This window comes from Musca domestica, unplaced genomic scaffold (assembly GCF_030504385.1).
Source record: "Musca domestica strain aabys unplaced genomic scaffold, Musca_domestica.polishedcontigs.V.1.1 63, whole genome shotgun sequence".
Taxonomy (NCBI): Eukaryota; Metazoa; Arthropoda; class Insecta; order Diptera; family Muscidae; genus Musca; species Musca domestica.
Genome location: NW_026712370.1, coordinates 1,965,953 through 1,980,403, shown reverse-complemented (window position 1 = coordinate 1,980,403; position 14,451 = coordinate 1,965,953). Strand labels below are relative to the sequence as shown.

The 14,451-nt window shown below is 33.1% G+C and overlaps 1 protein-coding gene across 4 annotated transcripts in view; it reads right to left on the bottom strand.

Moving 5' to 3' along the window:
- Nucleotides 1–14,451, bottom strand: part of LOC101889732 (prostatic acid phosphatase) — a 33,061-nt gene that overhangs the window by 9,846 nt on the left and 8,764 nt on the right. The window contains exons 3-7 of one of the 4 annotated variants that reach the window (XM_005175053.3): nt 10,913–11,152; nt 10,400–10,849; nt 10,080–10,338; nt 7,867–7,967; nt 6,657–7,720 (exon numbers count right to left, since the gene is read on the bottom strand). In XM_005175053.3, coding sequence (XP_005175110.2) covers nt 7,700–7,720; nt 7,867–7,967; nt 10,080–10,338; nt 10,400–10,849; nt 10,913–11,152 — 1,071 coding nt within the window. In that variant the 3' untranslated portion in view covers nt 6,657–7,699. Of the gene's footprint in view, nt 1–6,656; nt 7,968–10,079; nt 10,339–10,399; nt 10,850–10,912; nt 11,153–14,451 lie in introns of those variants that run through there. The other 3 variants (XM_059129570.1, XM_059129571.1, XM_059129572.1) reach the window with 3 other exon arrangements.

The following is a 14,451-nucleotide window of genomic DNA, read 5'->3' as shown; positions in this document are numbered from 1 at the left end:
CTAAGCCATTCGTCCGACAGCTGTTAAAATTATTCCAGTAACAAACAGCTCTTTATATTGTTTACAATCGTACAAAAGCATTTTGGTGAGAATTTTAAAGAAAAGTTATTCGTGATGGAATTCAAGCGTGATAGTATGATTTCTTTATTTTTGGCTGAAAAACCACAAGTGGCTATCGTTAGAGCACACCAACATTTAAATGTGAATAAATCTTTTGTGTCTCGTACCATCGCTCGTTACCGTGACACTGGTAGCGTAGCCCGATGTCAAGGAAATGGACGGAAGAACACAGCAACATCAGCAGAAATGGTTCGAAAAGTAAAGAAGCGACTTGATCGAAACCCGCATCGCAGTGGCCGAAAAATGGCTCGTGAGCTGAACATATCGCAATATTCCATTCGGAAAATATTGAAAAATGAGCTCGGGATAAAGCCATTTTAATTCCAAAAAGTGCAAGAACTTACACTGCAATAGATAGAAAATACACTCAAAAGAGCTAAAGACTTGCTCCGATTGGCCGAAAGTAGTAAACTGCCGAACTTGGTTTTCTCTGAAAAGAAAACATTCGTTGTCCAGCAGTTTGTAAACAAAATAACTTGCCAAAGAGGTCAGCTGAAAATGTACACCTTCGGTTGGCCAGCAGAACTCAAGCGCCGGCCATGATGATTGTGTGTGCCCATACCAATATTTTTTATCTGTATTTGATGAAGCATGAAAATGAAATACCTCGGTCGACTATATCTGGTAACTCACGCACATTTTAACCTTTTCTAAAAATTATCACATATCTCTCCAAACCTGGCACGTCGTTTATATCAAATTGTTTTAGGTCCGATACGAAATGATTTTTGAGATTGGCCTATTCCTTCGGAACCTAACCCACAGAGGGTCAACAGTTTTAATAATCATAACAGGAGTCAAACTATATTTATTTAATCGAACAATGACGGAGGGTATACATCTGTCGGCAGAACCGGCTGATACTATTTATCGCAATTTGTTTTTTTTTTTTCATCCACATACATGAAGTTATAGGTAAAGGAATAACCCAAACATCAAGTTACTGCATGACAACAGGTAACATAAAACCCATGGTAGAAGAATAAAGGTAGTCGGATCGACACAGCCAATTTTGGAATTGACATTTTTTAATGAAATACTATTCAATTTTTAAAAAATTGTAAAAAAAATGCATATCATAAAAACTTCCGATTGGCTTCGTTTAGGAAAAGATATACAAATCTACTTATTTTTATACCCTCCACCTTGGAAAGGAGGGTATACTAACTTTGTCATTCCGTTTGTAACATCCTTAAATATTCGTCGTAGACCCCATAAAGTATATATATTCATAACCAGCATAAAATTCTAAGTCGATTTAACGATGTCCGTCTGTCTGTCTGTTGAAATCACGATACAGCCCACATTATTTGACATAGAGCGCCAAAATTTAGCATTGTCTAGATTTCTAAATTTATTGTGTCTAGGATGGTTGGTATATATAACGGTACCTCCTAATATAACGGTACCTCCCAAAATTCGGTATTTTGATGATTTATGCCACATTTTTTCACTGATTTGTTTGAAAATTGGTATTTGTAGGTCATAACGGGTCCCTGTACGTGTGGCAAAACATGGCATGGTATAGGTCCACGTTTTGGTATAGCCCCCATATGAAGATACCTCCCGATATTCGGTATTTTGATTATTTTTGTCACATATTTTCACGGATTTGTCTAAAAATTGGTATTTGTCGGTCATAATGGGTTCCAGCTCCGGTGGCGAAACATTGCATGTATAGGTCCACGATTTGGTATAGCCCCCATATAACCGATAATGGCTTTTGCCACATTTCTTCTACTGTTTCCTTTACCCTAAGGTGGAGGGTATTAAAAGTTTGGCCCGGCCGAACTTAATGTTTTTTACTTGTTTAAGAAACATTTATTTTTTTTTAAATATCACTGTTCCCAAGTGTTGATTCATCTACCTGTATTCTTCTACCATGATGAAAATCCCTTCATTTGACACTCATTTTCTTTAGATTATGTGTTTTAATATAGGCGTTCTATAATTATCAATTGCTTTCACAAAAATAGATCACCGAATCTTCAAGCGGAGGAAGAATTTGCACTTAGCCCACCAGAAAACACTCAGTAAAAGAACTGACAAAAATTCTTTCACGAATAGCTCTATTTTGTAGAACCTTTTTCTTAACAGACGGCTTCCAATAATAATTTGCAACAACGGTTAAAAATTTTAGCGTAACCAGAAAGTCCTATAATTTGACAAGTACTGCTCTCTTCCAGAAGAAACACCAAGAATCTACTAGTTTTGCAAATTTTTGTCGAAATCATAAAGAAGAAATCGGTTATCGTAGTAACAGTTTTTACTTTCATTTGGTTGTTCAGTAAACAAACTTACCTCGTTAACATGTTTGCCGACTGCTTCAATTTTTCAATTTTAATTGAATATTTTATATTAAAAAAAAAGAAAACGCATATTTTCTCAGACATTTTCTCCCGAAATTAAAACGCTATTATTTTGGGGAATTTACACAACGCAATCACTACCAATTAATATTTTATCAACAAACATTTATTTGCAATGCCCACCGAAACGCACGAGCTTATTAGAGAGCGAATGATTTCTTTAAAACCGTATCGAACGACCAATAAGAATATAAAAATCTCCCTTCTCTCATCAACACGCACGCACACGAGTTCTTATTTCCCTAAGACCAATCAGAATTACCTTATCTTTGCACGACAAAAAGGAAACATAATATCATACCGAAATATTTTAATTTTATCAATTATGAAACACAAAATCAATGCTAGAAAACTTCATTGTTTTCTTTTATTTAATAATTAAATTAAAAAACATTAATAGTACAGGTTTACAATTTTCGAACACAATTCGCGACCGACTGCCGTTAGAGTTATTATCAACTGACGGAAGAGCAATTGTTAACAATGTTGTCAATTTTATTGAATGCTTAAAACACTGAAAATGTGGACAGGGAATAGGACGGAATAAATACAAATTGACATATAAAAGAATTGTGCCAAAATTTTATTATTAACACTGCCTTTACACGGTGACATTTTTTAACCATGCCATTTTTGTTTGTTGGTAAAAGGTGTAGAGAGACAAGGATATAAGAAAAAATGGCACGATGAGCCACCGCACAGGGTTACATGCCATTTTCTTTGCATTTCTCTTTTTGCTTCTTCCGAATTTTTTATGATTTTGACATTTCATATCGCTTCTTTATTGTAATTTTTAATGCGTTTCTTTTATTGTGATGTTTTCAGTGATTGAATTATATGAAAATTAATTGGAAGTATTAAAAAGTAAAAAAAGAAAGTTAAAATAAAAGTTAATAATGCAATATTTAACACCTCAATAACTTTTTCCATCATTTCTTCTTAAGATTCACACACTTAATTTTAAATCACTTCTTTATAAATATCTGTTACAAACAATTAGCTCTATACGAAATACTGAATAAAATAAAATGTCAGAAAAAATGCCAAGCACTATTATCGTAAAATGCCACCGTGTAAAGGCGCGAAGATTTACGCAGAAATTTTAAAAGAGAATTGATAAAAATGCCAGCTAAAAATTGCACCGTGTAAAGGCGGTGTAACACTTGCACTGACCACAGAAAAATGGTTGCCACACGAGCTTAAAGATCTCTTAGACAGAACAATAACCGACCGAATTGAGAACAACAACATTCTCTCATTTCACACACGCACGCACACGAGCTCCCATGCGAAGCAGCAAACAAAATTGCAACATCTTTGCCCGACAAATTAAGACAATAAATAGCGCACCAAAATGGTTTAATTTAAACATTATTTTAACAACGAACAATAAAATCGATGCTAATAAACTTTTTTTTTGTATTTCTTGTAATTTATAAACAAACACTTCATTAATATTAAAGGTTTACAATTACCGAATAAACTTTGAGACTGACTGCCGTTAGATTTTTTTGCAACTGACGGAGGAAACAATTGATAACGATGTTGTCAATTCTTATGAATGCTTAAACGCCAGTACCATTTCTTCACACGAACTTTTTTCGACCAAATGATCTCTTTTAAACCGTACAATAACCGACCGAACAGAGAACAACAACATTTTCTCAAACACACACGCACACAAGCTCCATCGTGTTTGCACGTCAAAAAAAAAAAAGAAACCTAAAACCATAACGAAATAATTTAATTAAATACTTATTTTTTAATTATGAACAAAATAAAATCAATGCTAATATACATTATTCTATTTCTTTTAATTCACAAATGATTGCTTCAATAATATTAAACGCTTAGAATTCCCGGAGAAAATTCGCGACCGACCGCCGTTAGAATTTTTAGAAACTGAGGGAAAAAGCAATTGATAACAGTATTGCCAATTCTTATGAATGCTTAAAACGCTAATACAATGTTTTTCAAACGAGCTTATAACGACTGGATGATCTCTTTTTTAACCGACCGGTAAGAACAACATTCTTTCTTTTAGACACACACGCACGCACACGAGCTCAATTATGAAGGAGCAAGCAAAATTGCAATATATTTGCAAGACGAAAGCAAAAAGAATGTTTAAATTTAACCAATTTTTTCATAATTATAAACAATGAAATCAATGCTAATAAACTTTATTGTATATCTTTTAATTCACAAATTATTCCTTCAATAAAATTCAACGCTTAGAATTCCCGAAGAAATTTCGCGACCGACCGCCGTTAGAATTTTTATAAACTAAGGGAAGAAGCAATTGATAACAGTGTTTCCAATTCTTATGAATGTTTAAGTAAGAGTCTTAAACATTTAGATGACACGGGATTCAATAATTACAAATTGATATTAAAAAGAATTGTGCCAAAATTTAATTACGAAGCATTTGCAATGTCCACCGAAAATTGTTTGTCATACCAGCGTCGTTATAATGACCTTTTTTCTGTTAATTTATAAATGTTGCTTTAATAATATTTAACGCTTAAAATTACCAAACAAAATGCACGACCGACTGCAATTAAAATTTTTTGCAACCAACAGGAGAAGAAGCAATTGATAACAGTGTTGTCAATTCTAATGAAAGCTTAAAATACTTAAAACATGGACATGGGCGTTAAGAATAGTTGGCGAAATTATACTATTATTTTATAACCAATATTTTACTAACAGTATTAACTATACAAATATTATTCACAACAAACATATTAAGGACTGAAAGAACTCTTTTAAAGAGTACAAGAAACAACCGTTAGAAGTAAAATCAATAGATTGAAATTATTATTTTTTATCGATTAATCGGACGAGAACGATAACCAACTGATCAATGTTCTCCGAAATCACAAGTAAAGACGAGGATAACAAATTATTCAAAATGATACGGAAAATACTAAAATTACACAATTGCGCTATATTCGATTTTAAAAAAGTCTCAATAACGTGGACTTTAAAAGTTTACAATAATCAAAAAATATTTCTCTCAAACGCCAAAAGGGTATGTTAGCAATGTGCAACAAGCATTTTAATGAAGATGTGTATGTATGTATACCCCTCACCATAAGATGAATTTTTAATATTGCCATTCCATTATGCAGCACCTAGAAATAATTGACCAAAACCTTATAAAGTGAAGACATTAGATTTGTAGTGCGTTTACGTACAATTATTGTAAAGCAAATATGTATTACCAGTTTCCAATAACAATTTGCAACAATTGTTAAAAATTATTGAATACACAGGCATACGCCATATTTAAGATTTTTTAACACGTTTTTAACAGGTTCATATTTAAATATCAGAGACGAGATGAACTTATGGCCACTCTTCAATAAACCTATAATCGGTGTTGGTGTACATTCTAACAGACTTCCTCACAGGGTTGTTATATAAACCGTACCCATTATTATTGTATTGCAAGTCTAAGATGTCAAGTCCTTACGATGGCATGGACTGACGGAACGAATAACTATCTGACTTCTTGAAACCCCCAACGTTCATTTGATTAAACAGTAAAGCGATTCATCCGATATCGGGTACTTGGCTTTGGATAAAATAAAAGTAATATTATAAAACAAAATCTTAATAAATGTAGATTGAAGTCCATGTTTGTCACGAAGCATATTTATCGATAATTAGAAATTACCCAACGTCTGAGTGTGGGTTTGAATAAGCCACCTATATTGTGTATTTTAAAGATCGGAAGTAACGTTTTATTCCATTTTGCGGTTGACTAATGTCGAGTTTAGGTCTTGTAGATAAGGCTCCCGAAACTTCTTCTAAATACTTAACACATTTTATTTACCTAGTGAAAGTATGAAACACATGTATTAAATATTTTCACGTTGTTTTTTCTAAAAATAGCAACTAAGCCTGGCTATTTAAAAAAAAAAAAAAAAAACATCATAATAACTACGTATACCAGCAAATAAACACCAACTCAAATGTCCATTATAATTTAAGCTTGCGTGATGTGATATGCGTGCAATATGTCACAAAAATGATATGGATTCAATTCGACCCTTGATATTTTCCCAATTAACTAATAACAGTAATACTTTCTGTAATTCTATATATGTGTATCAATAAATTTATCTTACCATTTTTACAGCCAATTAAAACAAGTACGTATTTTTATAATTTGTAATATCTTTCATTTTAATATATATATATTGTTTTGAAAATCATTATAATAATAATAATATTTTAAAAAGTTCTGTAATATTCATATATTTGGATTAATGTTTCATTTTATTAGAGATATCATTTTAAAATTTTATATATATCTATAAATCTGTTAGGTATATGATGTAGAGGTACGTTTAAAAAACTACATTTTTAAAAAAATCAACAGTCTTATCAAAAAGAGAAATTACAGATCGAAAGGTCGAAAGATGAACCAATAAAAAATGCATAATTATTAAAAGGCTATGAAAATAAAAAGAAAATAATTACGTTATAATCTACATCACTCTTGTGCTACTAACACGGACCTATCTAGAGAAATAAAGAAAATGGTTCATCATCAAAAATAATCAAAAATGTAAATGCAAAAACTTGCGAAAGAAAGCGTTGCTGTAATATACAGTCATTATAAATATGTAATGTAGATTATAAAAACAATTGTAAATATGTGATATAGATTATAAAAAAAGATCGTAAAGGACACCTATAATTTTTAGAGTTTTTTTTAACGATTGAATAATGCTAATAAAACAATGATAACATTTAGAAAAAATCTCCATTTCCTGAATATTTCGATTTATTTTATAAATATTTTTTTGTTTTTTTTTTTTTTTTTCGTTTCCTACTAATAATGAAAATGTGAATCACAATGTGTAAATGACTTGTTTTCCGTCTCTATGCGTTATGTTTTTGTCTAAGTTTTTTGTTTGGTTTTGAATAATATTCTTAAAACTTATTTTAAAACAGACTTGTAAATAAATGTTTTGTTTTTTCATAATCATAATAATAAATGCAACAATTATTTTCTTCTCTTTCATATAACAAAATGCAATAACAAATAAAATTTCTAATAGCTACGAGATAAAGAAATTAAATATGTAAGCTAATGAATAAATGAAAAATAAGATGCAGGATTTCTGTGCTTGAGATTTGTGATATTTCGTTTGTTAGACTTTCATAGTGATGTTTGGCTGATTGATTGTTTGATTTTAGGCATCCAATTTATGTGGCTATTAGTGTTGTGGGTTTTCCAAAGAAGTTGATTTGAACCAAAAATGAAATTTTGTAAAGAAAGAATTTCGGTTAGTCATTGCAAATAGAAAAGAACGAAAAGAAGAATTTTGAAACACAACAGTAAAAAAATTGTTTAAGCCACCTGTGTATAGGAGAAATAATTTTTATAACTGCGTCGCCTGTAGTAAACCATAACCACATATGACAGGAAGAGCATTATTGTAATGATGGCCACCAAAATACCTATGGGAGAGAATGTGTAATAAGAGATAAGAATAACGTAAATGAATATGAAATATATAAAGCTAGGATATATTATAGAGATTATAAAAAAATTGATCGACATGACACATTTTGTAAGCCAATAGCTCATTAAGTGAACCAAAGCTCTCCATAAATCCTCAAAGCTCTATATTAAATATTGTGAAATGTGTCTCCAAATATGTTCAAGACTATATTAAGGCCTTAAAAGAATTTGGCCTCCCCAAAAACGGAATACTACGGATATTTTAGAAAGATAAAGCTAACACACTTGTAGTATATACATTTCGAATGTCATTTTCTTAAAAACTATTGAACTTAGATATATACAGGGTGAGATAAAAAAAACTGCAACAAAGTCAAACGCCATAATTTTTACATTTTTTTTTTAATTTTTTTGAATGAAAGCAAAAAATGTCGGAAATACCATCAAATTAGAATAAGTTTAGATTTGTTCAAATTGACCACTTTTGGCACGAATTATGGCCTTCAAACGGTCAATGAAATCGTCACACGCTCCTCGAATGTTACTCTGCGGTATTTCGGCCCATTTCCGACGAAGGGCTTGCTTGAGGTGATCGACACTTTGGTATTTTTTAGTGACAACCTTGCATTCCAAAATACTCCAGACACAATAGTCCAACGGATTGGTATCCGGAGATTTTGATGGCCTTTGTGCGCCGAAAATGAAGCGAGGAACCTCATTTTGTAGCCATTCTTGGGTGGCGCGTGCTGAGTGCTATGATGCTGAGTCCTGTTGGAATGTCCAAGGTCTGCGGCCAAAATGTCTGCGTTCTCAAGGCTTTAATACACCCTCCAGAATATTTTCGCGATAATATTCGGCATTTATTCTGATGTCACGGTCAATTAATACGAGCGGCGGCCCACACCATCACCCTGGCCGGCGCTTAAGTTTTGGTGCACAAAGGTTCAGCTGACCTTTTTGGCAAGTAAACACGATCATTTGTTTAGAAACTCCTGGACAACGAATGTTTTCCCATCGGAGAAACCCAAATTCGGCAGTTTACCACTTTCGGCCAAACGAAACAACTCTTTAGCTCTTTTGACTCTATTTTCTTTCTGTTGCGGTGTAAGTTCTTTCACTCTTTGAAATTTCAATGACTTTACCCCGAGCTCATTTTTTAATATTTGCCGATTGTATGTGATATTTTCAGCTCACGAGCCATTTTTCGGCTACTGCGAGGTTTCGATCAAGTCGCTTCTTTACTTTTCGAACCATTTCTGCTGATGTTGCTGTTTTCTTCCGTCCACTTCCTTGACGTCGGACTACGCTACCAGTATCACGGTAACAAGCGATGGTACGAGACACAAATATTTATTCACATTTAAATGCTGGAATGCTCTAACTTGTGGTTTTCCAGCCAGATATAAAGCAATCACACTATCACGCTTAAATCCCATCAAGAATAACTTTTTTTCCGGAAAGTTCTTGCAACAGTCTGAATTTGGTTGCAGTTTTTTCATCTCACTCTGTTCTTTATTCTAAGATTTTTATTAAAGTTTTCTGTAGAATATTTCTTCTTTAAACACTTTCAGTCTAAAACAAAATTTTATGTAACTTTAAAGCTCACCCACAAAAAAATTGATAAAAAATTGATCGAAGAAATTTGAAAATATTTATTATTTATATTTATAATTGAAATATAGATTTTGCTTGATATTTAGAGAAATATTTGATTTATCAAGTTTCTAAAATAATACTTTGTGGGAGTATTTGCATAAGCTATTCTTCATGTGAGCTTATCCTTTAATCCTAAAATGAGTTGTTAAAGGTTAACATTTTCGACAAAAATAATCCTCATTTTTTCTAAAATACTCGTGTTCCAACAAAATCTTAACCAAAAAATAAAAAATGTGAAATAATTAAATGTTAAATAAATAAATGAAGAAAATCTTTTAAGAATACTTTGCTATGTAAACTTTCACATCGCCGTTACACGTGTCTTCTATTTTTACCTCTATTTTAAAATCTACTGAGCTTTTCCTGCAATTATTTTTGGTATTGCACAGTGAAATTTAGCCTAACATTATTAATTTTTATGAAAATATTTAAATTCGTCTCCGAGCACTTACCCATTGCAGTACCAATATTGGCTTCTTCATAGGTCATCATAAGAGTTGAAAGTTTACATTCGCTATCCCAATCCTGAGGTAAAATATCACTGTAAATATTAAAGAGCTTATTCAGAGGGCATTCTATGCCACAATCTGGTATAAGCATTGGTTGCGGTTCAGCTGTGCTGTTTTTATAGAAAATCGAAATGAAAGGTTCATTTTTATCATTCAAACGCATTTCCAATAAAATGCAGGCTGTATAGGGTGGACTGTGGACCTGTAAAATTACAAAAATGTTTAACAACTTTCTTAATGAAGCAATTATTTTTTCCACTTACATCAAACAATTTCAAAGTATTCAAAACATTTGCCACCGTCGTATCATGAGCCGAATATATCCAAACCGAACGATCAGGATTTAATTTACCCTTGGATTTGTCCACAAAGCGTTGTAGCATTTCCTTGATTAGAGGACCCGACTTCAAGCGGGCCAACTGACGTGTATATGTGGAAATACTAAATGTGAATGCAGCCACTGCTGTCATATCGGCACTTGGATATATTTTCTTAGTCCATTCGGGCAGGGATTTATTATAAAGTTCTTCAATAAATAGAGTGTTATTAATTCGTTGTATATCCTCTAATGTGTCAACGGTGCGACCCGTGTATTTGGTAAGATAATTATACAGGTAGGCATATTGATCGTTAAGTTTTTGGAATTCGGGTGAATCTAACAGCGCAGAATAAGCATATTCATAGGCGGGACAGCCAGCTTTGCCAGCAAGGACCTTAAAATTACAATTTAATAGTATGTAAATATCTTAAACGATTTAATTTTTTTATGCTCTTACCGAATCTAATTTTTCTGGGCTAGTGTGTACGGGAATTGGTTGCCAGTTTATATCCGGATTCCATACATCTTTGGCCACCGGCTCATACAATCCAGCCAAATTTGATAATGCACTCATCAATGTACGATCTACATCTGTTGATCGTATATAAATTTCATCTTTGTTATAGGTTTTACTCAACAAACTGGAATAACGTTTACGCAGCCATTGTCCCAAATGATATTGTTGTTGTTTGCCAGTCTGTAATTAAAATAAAAGAAAAAAACAATATTAATTGGATTTTAATATAGGAAAAGAAACCACCAAAATATCATCGCAAAGCTATATAGGTGATGTGACCTGGTTTTGATGGCATAATTAGTAATGAATGAGTTAAAAATAAATATTTTTATGTGTAAACTGTAAATGGAGAAACTGAAATTACAATGGTGATGTCAGAATATAGTTATAGTTTTCGTGTTAAATAATGTACCCTAAAAGGTGACAAGAGGTAAATAAAGGATCAAAATTTTATTAAAACAAGTGTGGCTCGAGCTTGAGGTCTTTGAGCAATACAGGTTGAGATAAAAAAAACTGCAACAAAGTCAAAGGCCATAATTTTTACATTTTTTTTAATTTTATTGAATGAAACAAAAAATTTCAGAAATATCAACAAATTTAAGAATAAGTTTAGATTTATTTGAATTGGTCACCTTTGGCACGAATTATGGCCTTCGGCCAATAAAACCGTCACACGCTACTCGAATGTTGCTCTGTGGTATTTTGGCCCATTCCCGGGAAAGCGCTTGTTTGAGGTTATCAACACTTTGGTATTTTTTAGTGCCAACCTTGCTTTCCAAAATACTCCAGACACAAAAAATGAAGCGAGGAACCTAATATTGTAACCATGCTTGGTTGGCGCGTGCTGAGTGCGGTGGTGCTGAGTCCTGTTGGAATGTCCAAGGTCTGCGGCCAAAAAGTTTGCGCGCCCAAGGCTTTAATACACCCACCAGAATATTTTCGCGATAATATTTGGCATTTATTCTGATTTATCGGCTGTTATGGCGGCCCGCACTATCACCATGGCTGGCGCTTGAGTTCTGGTAGCCAACCGAATGTGTACATTTTCAGCTGACCTCTTTTGGAAGTAAACACGATCATTTTTTGTGTTTACAAACTGCTGGACATCGAATGTTTTCTCATCGAAGAAACCCAAATTCGGCAGTTCACCACTTTCGGCCAAGCGAAGCAACTCTTTGGCTCTTTTGAGTGTATTTTCTTTCAATTGCGGTGTAAGTTCTTGCACTTTTTGGTATTTCAATAGCTTTACCCCGAGGTCATTTTTCAACATTTGCCGAATGGAATATTTTTCGGTCACTGCGACGCGGGTTTCGATCAAGTCGCTTCTTTACTTTTCAAACCATTTCTGCTGATGTTGCTGTTTTCTTCCGTCCACTTTCTTGATGTCGGGCTACGCTACCAGTATCACGGTAACGAGCGATGGTACGTGACACAAAAGATTTATTCACATTTAAATGATGGAGTGCTCTAACGATAGCCACTTGTGGTTTCCCAGCCATGTATAAAGAAATCACAATCTCACGCTTGAATTCCATCAGGAATAACTTTTTTCTGGAAAATTCTCACAAAAATGCTTTGGTATTCTTGTAAACACTGGAATAATTTTAACAGTTGTCGGACGAGGGGCTTAGAAATGACAGCAGTCTGAAGTTGGTTGCAGTTTTTTCATCTCACCCTGTATTTTGGAGAAATGAAATGGCTGACCAATTATCTCGAGATGGTTTATAGTCGATTGATAAGACTGTCAAACCACTTATAAGCTATGTCAGCCAATGGACAGATTCTCTCATCGAAGAAGCTGGTACTTGAAGATGAAGAAGAGATAGAGTCGATTGAACACCTACTACGCAAATATTCCATGTTATCTAACAAGAAAGATGGACTATTTAGCAGGTGGGAGATAGGTACTCTAACGTTCTTTTCAAACATAAATCCCAGCAACATCTACAAGTTTGCCAAAATTAAAAATGCCTTTTATCGGGATTTTTACTCTTTTCCACATTAGTTTTTCTCATGGTGGAGGCTATAAACAGTTAATTTTGGACGAGCTTTTCGCCACTTAAACATGTTTTTAATTCTTATACCATTGTTTTGAATTGCAATTAGTGGAACTGTTTCTTCAGCATCTACAACTCAAATGAATTCAAAAATATTATCAGCCTATACGTTTTTTGAGTACAATAACAGCATTTTAGTCAATTGACTTGCATTGTTTAAAAATTGCAAGCAATTCTAAACAAAGAAAGTAAACCACAAATTCTACTGACTGTGTCTCGACATTTGTAATGTGACTACGATGAGTGTATATGTGTGTTTATCTTTGTTTAAAGAAAGGAAAATATTTAGAAAGGGGTAAATTACTTAATTACGGATTTCTAGTCTTTGTCTGCTGCTGTGGCGAATGGTAATTAGATATTTATTGCTTTGAGTACATTTAATTACACAGCTGGCCTACTATAACTACGCTTATGCGATTATATTTTGGAAATTAAGGAATTGTAAAAGGGAAGTATACAACTCAAGCCAAACATTGTAGATTTTACACAAACTTATTAACGTTTCCATTGAGCTTAAAGAAGAGGTTTCCCTTTCCACCGAATGTAATATCAAAACATTCCCAAATATCTGATAGGACAGCACCTAGTATAGCATTGTGTTTCCAACCCCATTGTATATCAAATAGTCCATTTAAATATACGCCAAAAGATTTCATCATGCATTTGTTTCTTATCAAGCCATTTCTATGGTGTTTACTTATTGGTAACTTATTTACATACGTTACGGGGTATTTATTATTTTATTGTTTTATTTAAATAATTTTAATTAATATGTAAACATATATTTTTTATTTATTTGTTATTTATAAAAGAAAAAAAAAAACAAGTAAAAAAGCTGTAAGTTCGGCCGGGCCGAACTTTTAATACCCTCCACCATTTGGTACAAATTTGGCAATTTCCAAAAAATAAAACCCGTTAAAAATTCTGTTAAAATCTTAAAAATACCGAATGCTTATACGACGACGTGGGCCTGCATAGGCAACTTTTGTCATAAATTATTACAATATTTAAATGCGAAACTTGAAGAAAAATCTGTTTATAATGTAGCTAAAATCGTCAAAATACCGAATATGGGGGGTACCGTTATATGGGGGCTATACGAAGACGTGGACCTGCACAGACAATTTTCTGGCATGGGCTGAAGTATCCATTACGAACTTCACATACGAAATTTGAAACATTCCCTGTAAATAACGTCGCTAAAATCATTAAAATACCGAATATCGGGGGGTACCGTTATATGGGGGCTATATGAAGACGTGGACCTACATGGCTCATTCTTTGACTTTGGATGAAGTATCCATTACGAACTTCAAATACCAAATTTGAAACAATTCCGGTGAATAATGTCGCTAAAATCATCAAAATACCGAATATCGGGAGGTACCGTTATATGGGGGCTATATGATAACTTGGACCTAC